The sequence below is a fragment of the Equus przewalskii genome, chromosome 1, assembly GCF_037783145.1.
Source record: "Equus przewalskii isolate Varuska chromosome 1, EquPr2, whole genome shotgun sequence".
In the NCBI taxonomy this organism is placed as follows: Eukaryota; Metazoa; Chordata; class Mammalia; order Perissodactyla; family Equidae; genus Equus; species Equus przewalskii.
Genome location: NC_091831.1, coordinates 108,431,254 through 108,444,697, shown reverse-complemented (window position 1 = coordinate 108,444,697; position 13,444 = coordinate 108,431,254). Strand labels below are relative to the sequence as shown.

Sequence of the window (13,444 nt, the reverse complement as noted above, 5' to 3'; positions counted from 1 at the left end):
CAAATAAATATCCTCATTGTGTCCTCTTTTTCACAAGAGTTGGCATACTCCCGGTTTTGTACCTTGCTTTTTTACTTAATCTGGGAGTTCTTTCCCTATTATTACATAGAAATTTCCCGCATTCTTTCTCAGCTGGGTTGTATTCCATTATTGCAGGATGCCACAGTTGATTCAGCCAGTGCCCACTGAGGCATGGAGGTCTCTCCCATCTTGTGGTGGTGTACTCACTGCCACAGTGAATGCTCTTGGACACAAATCGTGTCTCAAGTATCTGTTAGATAAATGTCCAGAGGTGGAACTGGTGGCCCCATGGGGATATGCATATACAATTTTGATAGGTTGGACAAGCCTCCCTCTGGGGGATCGTCCCAATTTACACTTCTACCAACAGTGTGGGGGAATGTATGCTTTCCCACAGTCTCACCAACACAGTGTGTGGGCAAACTTTTGAATGTTTCCAACCTGACGGTAAACAACAACATCTCTGTGTAGTTACTTTGCATTTATCATACTATGAGAGAGAGTGAGCTCATTGTCCTGTCAGCACCAATATCTCTCAGTTCATAGCCTTGCCTCATTTTTCTGCTGCGTTGTGGAGTTTTTCTTCTCGATTTCTGGGAGCTCCTTTCGAATCAGAAAGATTAGCCCTTTGCCTCTCACATGAGCTGCAAATATGTCTTCCCATGAGTTGTATTTTACTTTAGTTATGTCATTTTTTGCTGTGCAGAAGTTTGTGCTTTTTCTAAGTGCTAAATATACTGATCTTTCCTTTGATTGCTCCTTTTTTTCATTAGTCATTTTTTTAAATCAAAATACAATTGCTTCTTGATTAGGGGGCATACTTAGAAAGGCCTTCTCCCACCCTCCCATTTATAAGAATTCTCATGTGATTATTGTTAGTTGTTTTACATTTTTTTCTTTCATAAAATCTTGAAGCTAGATGGAATTTATCCTGGTGTGAGATATGGATCCAACTTAAATGTTTTCTAGATGATCTCCCAATTTCTCAATACCCATTTACTAAATAGTCCATTTTTATTCTTCCAATTTGAGGTGGTACTTTTATCATATACTAATTTTCTGTGTGTATTTGAATCTATTTCTGGACCTTCTATTCTATTCCAATTTTTGGTCTATTCATGCACCTGTACCACACTGTCTTAATTACTGATGTTTTATAGCATAATATAATTTTTAATATGTGGTAGAAATAGCCATTTTGTGTTGTTCTTAATAATGGATTACTGAGGGAATATTTCCAAAATCAGCACTGAACACTGAGAACAGATTTCAGCATTGGAGATACACAGCACAGCACTGATAAAAATGACAAGAAGGTTTTCTATCTACGGGCCACGGCATCCTTTTGTTGTCTAGACTGAACCCAAGTCACATTTGTCTTCCAACTCTTGGTCCATATATTCACATTACCTCTAAGTTATTTGTGTATAAAATATTTTTTTATCTACTTCACTAGAGGTATTGTTAAATTTTATCTATTTATTTTTACTTATTATATTTTAATGTAAAGATTTACCTACTTTGAAATTTAATGCAAGATCTTTGCTTTTTTAAGTCAAGATTCCACGTGATTCTGCTTGCTGTTCATCTAAAACAATTTGGTTGATGTTCTTATATTTTTCATTGTCTGCAATTTTGCCGATGTATCAAACCAAATAAGCCACAGAACATCAGAGCAGAGATAAACCTGTTTCAGAGCTGCTAGGTTATTGAGTAATGTTGAAGGTTATAATTTTAAAATTTTACCTATACTAGGAAAATTTTCAAGAATTGTCATAGCTTAAAAATTTATTTTTCTCATCATACATAGGTTATAATGGGGATTCTTCTTCCCCCCACCATCTTATTCTTGGAATTTCGCACGTATGATGACTTCTCATATCAAACATCCAAGGAAAATGAAGATGGCAAAGAAAAAGAAGAGGAGACTATGGTCAGCGATAACCTTAATCATAACAACACTAATTTACTCTCATTTTCAAAATTGTTGAGATTTCTCTTACTATGAAATTAGAAACTGCAGTAATTGGAGAAATTTTTATAATTCTTTATTTTTAAAGGCGCCTGTCTGTTAAGTACTGTGCTGGAGTATGTTGCATTTCTCCCTTAGCAACTGCACTGTGTTCTGTCTTCCAGGATGCGAATGCAGATGCTGGCTCCAGAAAGGGGGATGAAGAGAATGAGCACAAAAAGCAAAGAAGTATTCCCATTGGCACAAAGATCTGTGAATTCTATAATGCTCCCATTGTCAAGTTCTGGTTTTACACAGTAAGGCCTGCTTAGTAGCATTTGCCATTTAGAGTGTTTTGAACACAGATATGTTAGAATCAGGAAAAATGTCAAGAGCTTAAAACAGCGTTTAAAAAAAATCACTGAATTAAAACGAATTATGAAAATGAAACTAGGATTAACACAGATCTTCAACTAAAATTAGATCTAGATATCTTGTCACATGTTTATATGTATGTAGGAACGTGGCCATCCTAGCCCCAAATATGCCATTTCGTAAAGCAAAATAGTCTTAGTCTATTTGCTTAAGATGAAGGATTTTTTAATGCCTTTAGCAATACAAACAGTGAAATATAGCTTCATTTAAAAATGAACAAAGATGACTAGTGATTTAAAGAGCAAACTCAAAGACGCCATTTTGTTCATGAAACTGGTGGGATTACTACAGGGTGTGGTTGAACTCCAATCATAAACTCCTGGAATAGGGGAGCACATGAAGTCTTCTCCACTCTAACGTGCACATCAAGCCGACCCACTTGGCCATACCCTTTCCTGCATCCCCCTTTGGTGGCCAGTGTCCTGACAGCTCCAGGAGTGTGGCGAGCCCTAACAAGCACAGTCCTGGCCTGACGCACGCTGGGACTTCCTCGGATGGGGGGAAAAGAGAGGTGTGCAGACCCGAGCAGATGGGAAGGCTGTAGGGGAAACTGTCCTAGGAGCAGGCGGTCCCAGCAGGGGTGGCAGGCATGTAGTAGCTCCCACAACCATTTCAGTCTGGAGGAGGGGACAAGACTACTCATGAAGGTCCAAGCACCAAGCAGCAGTGCACGCCAGGCAAGCTCCAACCCTGTGGTTCCATTTGTGCCTGGATTAGCAGGTGATGGGACACAAGGAGCGGGGTCCCAGGCCATGGATGGGAATGAATGAGGGTGGGCAGGGCCAGAGGCAGAGCTCTGGGGAATAGCACCTGGGGAGCTGCATGGGGACCCAGGTCGACCATGGACCTGGACACCCAACCTTTAGACAGCCACAACTGGCAAGCGCTGAAACCACTGGTGCTCACCTGTTCTGGTGAGAACGAGCTGAACAATGGGGTGCGCCTGGCCTGCAGGAGAGCTCAGCACAGATGCAGCTGTAGAGGCGGTCGAAGAGCCCCAGTCTCACCCTGGACCCTCTGATGTTATCTCTGGCCATGGGGGAAGGCATCGCATGTTTTACAGCTTTTCAGGAGATTCTGATACAGCTCAACGTTGAGAAGTCTGGCTCTAATCCTCTGCAAGGAGTAAACAGTGGATACAAGGGATTTTAACTGTATCCTGGTAAAGCTCATACAATGAGGAGGGGTGATCTTAAAAAAAAAGTCTGCCAAACCACAAATACACATTTGCCAGCACACCCTCCGCACCCACGCCACCCCAAGACTTCAGAAGGGGCCTGTGCCAGTGAGGAGCCCTGAAACTGAAGATTTCTCAGCTTCACAGTGAATCAGCCTCAGACAATCAATTTCAGGCCACCTCCCTCCACCTCATGCCACTCCCATCTACCTCACCCCACTCCCATACACCTCCAGACTCTACACCTTTTCTTGCCACAAAAACAGGGAGCCTGTTATGGCCACAGCATACCACAGACATGTCGATGCTAATTGAGGGGACGGTGTGCGTGTGCAGACAACTCCTCCTCCTCCCTTCTAACCTCCCTCGTCCATGATTAGTGGAAAGATTCAAGAGGGACATTTTTGAGGCGGAAGGTGTAAGTACATTTTCCAATTTCCAGGAAGGTAGAAGAGACACCAGTAAAATATTAAAACTTTCCCTATCATCATAATTTCGTGTAACTTCACAATTTCCCCCACGAAAGTAATAAAAGCAGCAAATACATCTTCATTTAGAAAATGAAACGTCAGCGCCCATATCGTGCTGAAGTATAAAATGCCTCCCAGTCGGCCTCAAAGCTCTCTGTCTGCCCTGCGATGGGAGTGGAAGGTTTCCTCTAAATGAATCGGTCCGGTTGGAAATGAAAATTTATTTTAGAAGATGTGTCAGCCCGAAAATAGAGTTTCAACACTTGTTTTCCACCACGTGTTATCTCCCCAAACACTGCTAACCATTTTTCTGTCGGTCTGTCAGATATCGTACTTAGGTTACTTACTGCTCTTCAACTACGTCATCCTGGTGCGGATGGACCGCTGGCCCTGTCTCCAGGAGTGGATCGTCATCTCCTACATCGTGAGCCTGGCCTTAGAGAAAATACGAGAGGTGATTACTCCAGAGGCCTGCCCCAGACCCGCTAACCACTGACTTCAATTCACCTGTAGCTTCTTATTGCAAAAACATTTTCTGCAAATCATAAGTGCCAGGGGACTTTTCTTTTGAGGTGTCACAATCCCAAGTTTATTCCATTTCCTTGCTTAAGATTTATATGCCTCTGCTTCCAACTGAATTTGAACTTGCAAATCAAAACACAAGGCAAAATAAATGATGTTTAGTAATAAAAACAGATCTGAGTGGGGCCAGCCCAGTGGCATGGTGATTTAAGTTCAGTGCATTCTGCTTCAGTGGCCCAGGTTCACAGGTTCGGATCCTGGGTGTAGACCTACACCACTCATCAAGCCATGTTATGGCAGTGACCCACATGCAAAATAGGGGAAGACAGGCACAGATATTAGCTCAGTGCCAATCTTCCTTAAGCAAAAAGAGGAAGATTGGCAACAGGTGTTAACCCAAGGCCAGTCTTCCTCACCAAAAAAAAAAACAAAACAGACCTGAGCGCCTATAAAAGCAACAGTAAATCCTGCCAGGTACTTGAGATAAACCAATTACGACAACTGGGTACAAATTTTGGCTCAGTTTTCTGGGGGCTGAAACTAGAAACAGTGAGAGACAAGAGATAACATTTTTCCTGCAACTTAAGACTCTGAACCACACTGTCCTAGCTCAGGCTCCCTATGTGCATGATGGAGATTCTTGTGCAAGTGATTTATTAAAGGAGGGCTCTCAGGAGAGCCATGAGAGGGAGCAGGGGGGCAGTCCAGGAGCGGAGAAGAAGCTGAGCCAGGTGTGGTCTCAGTGGGATCTGTCCCTGGCCTAATGCTCAGAGGGGACTCTGAGTGTACTGGACTCTGTTGAGTCTGTCCCACCTTGAATGAAAGGAGTGGTCTTGTACCCACATCAGCCAGTCATTGGCACCTACAAGAAAGGCAGCTCCAATTGCCCAATGGGGCGAGTGGGAGCTGAACAGCAGCACCTGCAGCAGATGGGGCCTGGGCACACCCAGCTGGTAAAAGCAACCAGGGTGTCTGCACAGGCCACTAGAGCATCTGCTGCAAACAGAGGGAACAAGATTTTCAACTAAGTGTTGAAAAAGGACAGGCACCATTTCATGCATGACTCATATGGCAGAGGACTTAAAATTAACGTGTAACTCCAAGAGGGCAATTTTTGCAGGTGGCAGTAGAAATATGGGCCGGCTACTTCTCTTCCTAATATTAACCACAAGTTGTAATGCACTATATTAGCTTATAAAGAGAAAACTTATATCCAAGAAAAAGGGCACTTTAACTGAAAAAGCATACAACAGGATTTCATATTCTTTCTCCAACTTACATAGAACCAGTACTATTATTTTGCAATCGTTATTGACCCCTCTTTCACTGAACTGAAAAAAATATCACCAGCAACTTCTTCCCAGTAGAGTGAGTTTGATGCTGTCCATCTAATGAGAACCTGAGAAACCAAAAGAGTGTCAAATCCAAATTCTACAACCCATCTCCTTCTACTGCTCCTCTTTCTTTTCTAGTTGGGCTTCACTCAGACTCTGCAGATGTTAGAACTGGATTCCCCAAGTGGCCTGTTGTACCATCTCTAGTGTCACCATGATCTTGATGAGCCTCAGCCGTGCACTAAGACACTGTTCTTTACTCCAGGAGCTCTCCTCCAGTTATAGCAAAGAGGGCAGCCATCAGCCAGTGTGCATGGGTTGTGAAATTAGTGAATCCTCTCTGTGTTGGCTGATATGTAGCCACCACCCCAACCCACCCCTGTGGTCCCTGGGACCTACCCAGAGTCCCCCTAACTAAAGGGGTGCCATCCGGCACAGCACACCCCCACCCTGGTGCACACCACAGCTGTGTCCCTGGGGATGACTCTGTGTGTACCCGTGCTGCTAGTTGTTCAATATTCTCAATTTACTCCGAGGCAGTATCCTTTCAATCATGGTGATTTTGAAAGGGTAATATCCGAAGTAGGAGAAAATGGAGTCCAACTTTCCCTTGACTTCTCATATCTAAGTTGCAAAGGAATTTTGGCCAAGAAACATTTTCTAGCTCAATTCTACCATCTCCACTGGTTGGATTGCTCTTTTGTAGGACCACACAGGTTCATCTCTGCTCTAGAGTTTTCCTCCTGGACTAATTCCTAAATGTGGGCCAATAGGCATGTGTCCCAAGAATTGGAAAAGAAATCAAGAGGCAGCTGCTTTCATTATAGCCAGAGGACATAATTTAGAAGGCATTTCCTGAGAGTTTGTGAAACAGTGAATCTAGGAATACAGAGGATTCTGTGGAATTTCCCTTTCTAGATATCTTTCTCTGCCAGAGAAGATTAGTGTTTAGAGGTCTTGAGCCGGAAGGGGGACCAGATGCCCTGGAATGTTCCACCAGTCCTGTCTTTCCAAGATTCTAAGGAGCCCGAGGCTTCCAATAGAGCACTTCCTGTTTATTGTTCTTTGGCATGTTTTCAGATCCTCATGTCCGAACCGGGCAAACTCAGCCAGAAAATAAAGGTTTGGCTTCAGGAGTACTGGAACATCACGGATCTCGTGGCCATTTCCATGTTCATGATTGGAGCAATCCTTCGCCTACAGAAGCAGCCGTACATGGGCTACGGCCGAGTCATCTACTGTGTGGATATCATCTTCTGGTACATCCGCGTCCTGGACATCTTTGGTGTTAACAAGTATCTGGGGCCCTACGTGATGATGATTGGAAAGATGGTTAGTACTGACACCCTGTGAGTAACTAAAGACACCGAGGCTCTAGTGAGGACCTGAGACCAGGCCTTGGGCATGGCTTCGTTAGATTTCATTTCGTCTTTCCTTTGCAGTTGATTTCTTACAGGAAATGTTTTTTGTTTTAAGATACATAGTTCTCTTGCATGCTAATAACTTAATAAAATCCAATTGATGAACACGAGTTGGAAGTCAGTGACAAAGGGGTCCAGGGTCATTCCGTCACTTGTATTCCAGTCTTCAGTTCATGTGCTCTGGCCTGGAGTGGACAAAGGCAGTTCATGTGATTAGGCCAAGACAAATCCATGGCAACATTTTGTCCAGAACAAGCCATAGAATATGAAACTAAAAACGAACTAACAGATCATCTTCACATCACCTAAAATAGCTTCAGTGTGAGGACTGGTGCCAGGAGGAAGGAAGTCTCCTAAGTTTGGGAATAACTCTTTATAGGGCAAGTGGCTTTGAGTGAAGGGATATATGGTTTAGCTTATGCCCACAAGGGTCCTCGTCTTCAGGAATGTTCTAAATTAGGAATTATACCAGTTCAGTATCCATAGTAACCGGAGTATTGCTCATGGTAACCACTCAGCAATTGTATAATGAATGAATAAATATCATTGTGTACTCAATTCATTATCTTCTTACCTCCCGAGATATCTCCTCCTCTTACCCCTTAGTAAGATGAGATGGAGAGAAGGCAAAGAGGCCTTCTTCATCTTAATTAAACACTCCTGATGGCTTTGGGGAGAGCAATATAATGAAGCAGGCAAACTTGGACCATGAATCAAGACAGTAAGAGACACATTTTCTCTCTACTCAGATGATTGACATGCTGTATTTTGTGGTCATCATGCTGGTTGTGCTGATGAGTTTTGGAGTAGCCCGTCAAGCCATTTTGCACCCAGATGAGGAGCCGTCTTGGAAACTGGCCCGAAACATCTTCTACATGCCCTACTGGATGATCTACGGAGAGGTGTTTGCAGACCAGATAGACCGTAAGAATAGAATTCATAGTAAGATTCTCTTCCCTGCTTCTGAGGCAGATGATCAGCTCCAAATTAATGGAAGAGCATTTGTTAATTTGGAAATAAAGTATTTTTTATTCTTCCATAGGCATCAAATTATTTTATGAAGGAATGTGTGCAGATTATGAAATGTAGATTTTTGAGACATCAGTCATTTCTTCTACTCTAAAAGTCATTAATAGAATTCTGAAAGAGTCTCACATCACTTTAGCTGGACCTAGTGAACATCCCATCGCATGAATGTAGTCCCAATGCCAATATCCTAATTTTTCTTCAGCCTAAATCTCTTTCCACTCCAAGATAGAACTGGTATCTTATTCCAATAGAATGAGATGGTGAGCATGACAGGGTGACTGGTGCCTCATGTCATCCTTTTCTTCAAGCCACCAAAGCCCATTTTCCACATAGTTATCAATTTCCTCTTCACTTCTGGAGTGCTATTTTTTAATCAACAATAATCTGGACGTTAGCAGAGGAAATGAGCAGCAATCCTGCATGGATTTCTGGGGAATGCAGGACCCAGCTCCTCCCCAGGCTGAGCCTGTAGCTCACAGTGTCTCTTGTGTTGTAGGGAAGTGAAGCTCAAATATTTTTATACTTATTTCACCTGGACAGCTAATGTACCACCAATGAACGAGGCTCTGTTTTCACATCAGCAACAATATTTTCCTTTGCATATTGTGCCCTATCATAAAGCATCAGGTACAATAGCATGTCCACCACCTCCAGTGTTCTGCTTCTTGGGAATAGGTTTTGAACATCCTTCCCTCGTATGAAATGCATGGTTGTCAGTATATCTACCACCATTAGGTTAGACTGATAACAAGTTCGTTCAATGCCTTCTATCTAGCTTTTATAACATGATTCAAAACACATTATTATCACAAGTATCTCAAAGTCAATTATTGAATGTGTTTGTAGCTTGGTAAAAGCCAGAACATAAAAATCTAATTTGGTTTCAAAAGAATATTAGCTTAGGTAAACATACATAAATGCTAAAAGTCCCTGGATCCAGACATAAGTTGTAGTATTTTTATATTTTTTTATTAAATTGGGTAATGAGAAAAGATAAAGCAGTAAACTTGAGGCTATTTTCAGTAGCACCATGAAGTGTAGGTTTTTGATTCGTGATCTGACCATTTCATAATAATTGTGCATTTACTTGTGCTTACGAGGTGTCTGTGTTGGGATATAGGGAATGCTTGATTGGCTAACCTGTACGTTAAAATGATCATCTGCCAGTAGCCTCATGTCTTTTTCACAGTATTTTTAACTAGTGAGCTTTAGCTATTGCTTGTAACATATGGTAAAATAAATATTCATGAAACATATATGTATTTCCTAAAATTAATAATGTGTAAAATTTCTTCTAAATAGATCACTGTTTCCAAGCATGAATCTGTAGCTCCCAAGCTTGAATATTTTGCATTTCTTGCAGCAAAACAGTTCTTGTGTTGTTAATCATTTGTTTTACTTTTCTCTCAACTGTCATCTTATTTTCTTTCCTGCCTTCCTGCCACAACTAAAAAAAATTAAATTCTGCTTTCCAATCGCTATATAGTCTACGCTATGGAAATTAATCGTAAGTTTACACAGAATTGATGACTCTAGTCCATGAATTGTGTGTATTAATTAGTCTCTTCCTTAGCTAATTAGTGATAGTCTTATACTGCTTTCAAATGCTTCTCTTGTTCTCTGATGTCAATACTTTTTAAAACTGAAAGTAAGTAGACTATAAATTTATGATTATTACTTCACTAATCACTGTTGGGTTCGTCCTAGTTTTGTCTTCAGGAAATAGGTACCTATGATCAAAGTGGCATTTCAAATGAGCAGAGAGAAAAAATTATTTTCCAAAATGGCCCCAGAACAGTTGATAACAGATGTGAGAGCAGAGGGGACCCTCACCTCCTGCCCCACAACAAAATTATTTTCAAAGTTAATGTACAAGTGAAACCAAGAAGACAACATAAGATAATGCTAAATAATTAGAGGACACAATAACTTTCTACTGGATAACAGCAAAGAAAGAAACCATGGAGACAGATTTGTCTGCTTAAAAATTAAGAACTTCTCTATGTCAAAACACAATAAAGAAATGGGAAAATGTTTACAAATATGACAAGTAAAGAACGACTATCTCTGAGTGCGGAAATGAGTTGCCTATCCATTTTGCATGAACTGATATTTTTCACATGGCAAATTATTGTTTATGAAACCAGGAAAAAAATCATGTTAAAAAAGAAATAGGTCATTTAATGGCATATGTGAACTATTTATTCTTTTTGTTCCATGTAAAAAGCAAGCACAACAAGACAAACTTTTGTTTCAGCTCCTTGTGGTGACAACCAGTACGATGAGGACGGCAAGCGGCTCCCTCCGTGTATCCCAGGTGCCTGGCTCACTCCGGCCATCATGGCGTGCTACCTCCTGGTGGCCAACATCCTGCTGGTGAACCTGCTCATTGCAGTTTTTAAGTATGTGTCACGGCTGATGACCGTGTGCTTATTATTTATTACTTTACAAATTTCCAGTTTTATCTCAGAACTCTCCCAAGCTGCCATGGACTTACACAGAATTTCACTAGGGCTTTTAAATGCTTGAATTTTTGCAGTCTTTTTTGTTTAAACTTAATCAGTCTTAATGTATTCATAAATCAAGAGTTGACAAATACATTTAAATTTATTCTTGGGTAGTATTTTAATACTTTAGCATGTTTTTTAATCTAATGAAAATATTTTCTTAGATGAAAGTCCCCTCAGGTAGAGAAGATTTTATTGAGTTGTGCGTTTAATTCATTATCAGAGGCACAGAAAGCAATGTTAATTTCACAAGCTGTGACAACTACTGTTTGTTTCTAGCGCTGTGGAGTCCATTCTGACTCCTAGCACCCTGTGGACAGCAGAGGAGACCCATGCCCAGTGTTTTTGTGCCAACCTCTCACCTTCCCACACTGTATTAAAAAATTCTCCGCTACTATTCATAGGGTTTTGCTGGCCAATTTTTTCAGAAGTGGGTGACCCAGTCCTTCTTCATAGCCTGTCTTAGTCTGGAAGCTCCATTGTGCTTAGTCTGTCCAGCCCTTGCTGGTATTTGAAATACCCATGGCATAGCTTTCAGCATCACAGCAACATGCAGCCACTACAGTACGACAACCAACAGATGGGTGGTATGATTCCCTGACTAGGCCACAGCAGTGAGAGTGCCAAATCTTAACCACTAGACCACAAGACAATTAATGTAACATTATATAAAATATTTTCCTTGTCATTTGGAGAATAGAAGATAAAATGGCCTAGGAAAGAAATGGCTTAAATTATAAAACCAAGCTTCTTATAAACCTTGTGTGTTTTAGGATGATGTGTTGAGTATGTGACCGTGCTTAATAAATGTTGAGAAAATTATTTTAGCTTCTAAGACAAAAAATAAAAGGGAAAACTCCTTCAGGGAACTATAGAATCTTAGAGCTGGCCAGGGCATTGGAGAGAATCTGCTTCAAACTCCTGTCTTGAGAGATGAGAAAACAAAGGTCATGAGAGGTTAACTGGCTTTTCCAATGTCCCCGAGTCAGTAGACAACATGCTCCACCAGGATTCCAACTTTCAACAATCATGCGCTTACTGCCTCCCGTTGGAAACGGGAAGAAAACAAAGATTGTACCTCCCAGCATCCAAAATAATGTACTTTTGATCAAAGTTCGATAATCAATTCCATTACAAAAAAAAATGTAGCCAACTAGTTGTTCTACTGAATTGAAAGTTTAAATAGTTCAAAATGCTTAGTTGAATGGCTCATACCTTTAAATTTCTGAAGTGAAATTTCCTGAGCATATGAGTCAGTAGACTGCAGAGTGGGCTATTCAAGAAAGCAGTAGGTGGCAACTTTAATATGCTTAATTCTTAATTATTTACATGAATAAAATGTCCTTGAGTGTAGGTGATCCACATTGATAAACCAAAAGACAGGGTGATCTAGAAGTCAGTACTAACTGGCACTAAAAGGCCATTTCCTTGTGTATTTTCATTCCAATGCAAGTAACTCTGGTTGCCCTGGGAAATCACAATACAAAGTAACATAACTAACTAAAAGTTTATTCTTTTTAAAGCAATACCTTCTTTGAAGTAAAGTCAATATCCAACCAAGTGTGGAAATTCCAGCGCTATCAACTGATTATGACATTCCATGACCGGCCAGTCCTCCCTCCACCAATGATCATTTTAAGCCACATCTACATAATCATTATGCGTCTTAGTGGTCGCTGTAGGAAGAAAAGAGAAGGGGACCAAGACGAACAGGATCGTGGACTGAGTATGTGCAGGACTCTTTCGTTTCTATCTTGGATAATTTCAAAAGAGCATTCAAATTGGACCCCCTCATGAAAATCTCATTAAACTACTTAAATGTATGAAAACACAACGCTCTAGTCCAACTGCTATTCTTTGCAGAATGCTTCTCATTTTGTGTTGATTTCATTCTAGTTTTAATTTACTAACTAGGGTTATGGAAAGCCCACTCATGAAGAGATCAGAAGTTGGGAGAGGTCTTGAAAATAACTCTTCCATATAAATTCAATATTCCTTTCAAAATGTTTTAATTTATTGCATCTAAAGAGGATGGGAAAATAATGCTGTACACTTGAGTCTATCCATAAAATATATGCAAAAGGTTTTGCAGAAAATAGTACTTGGTTTCATTTTTCGAATAGCTGTAATTTTGTTTTTTGTGTTAAAAAGTGAGCTCTAGTGGAAAGATAATTGCTGCTTATTACAACTTCTCTTTGTGGAACAAACAATCTTAGTAGTCAGAGAACTGCCTGCAAGTGATGGAGAAAGGAGCTTAATTAAGGTTGGGTCGTGAAATTCGCAATGACGCAACTAAATTGATTCTTCACGGATATGGCTTGTTTTTCACTTAGCAAACCTTCCTTTACACAGAGCTGTTTCTCAGCGAGGAGGAGCTCAAGAGACTGCATGAGTTCGAGGAGCAGTGCGTGCAGGAGCACTTCCAAGAGAAGGAGGACGAGCAGCAGTCGTCCAGTGACGAGCGCATCCGCGTCACTTGTGAGAGGTGCGCCCAGCGCGTCGCCACTACCCGGCCGTGGGCCAAGGGTTTTCGGGTTCCTCTGCCCCATTCTAAGGGGGATGCCAAAGTTCATTTAA

The 13,444-nt window shown here is 41.1% G+C and overlaps 1 protein-coding gene across 6 annotated transcripts in view; it reads left to right on the top strand.

Moving 5' to 3' along the window:
* TRPM1 (transient receptor potential cation channel subfamily M member 1) overlaps positions 1-13,444 on the top strand; it is a 103,958-nt gene that overhangs the window by 68,564 nt on the left and 21,950 nt on the right. For all 6 annotated transcript variants that reach the window (XM_070571856.1, XM_070571870.1, XM_070571838.1 and 3 more), the window contains 8 exons: positions 1,832-1,954; positions 2,158-2,289; positions 4,380-4,508; positions 6,991-7,242; positions 8,081-8,255; positions 10,618-10,762; positions 12,391-12,593; positions 13,220-13,352. In XM_070571856.1, the coding sequence (XP_070427957.1) occupies positions 1,832-1,954; positions 2,158-2,289; positions 4,380-4,508; positions 6,991-7,242; positions 8,081-8,255; positions 10,618-10,762; positions 12,391-12,593; positions 13,220-13,352 (1,292 nt within the window). The remainder of the gene's footprint in view (positions 1-1,831; positions 1,955-2,157; positions 2,290-4,379; positions 4,509-6,990; positions 7,243-8,080; positions 8,256-10,617; positions 10,763-12,390; positions 12,594-13,219; positions 13,353-13,444) is intronic.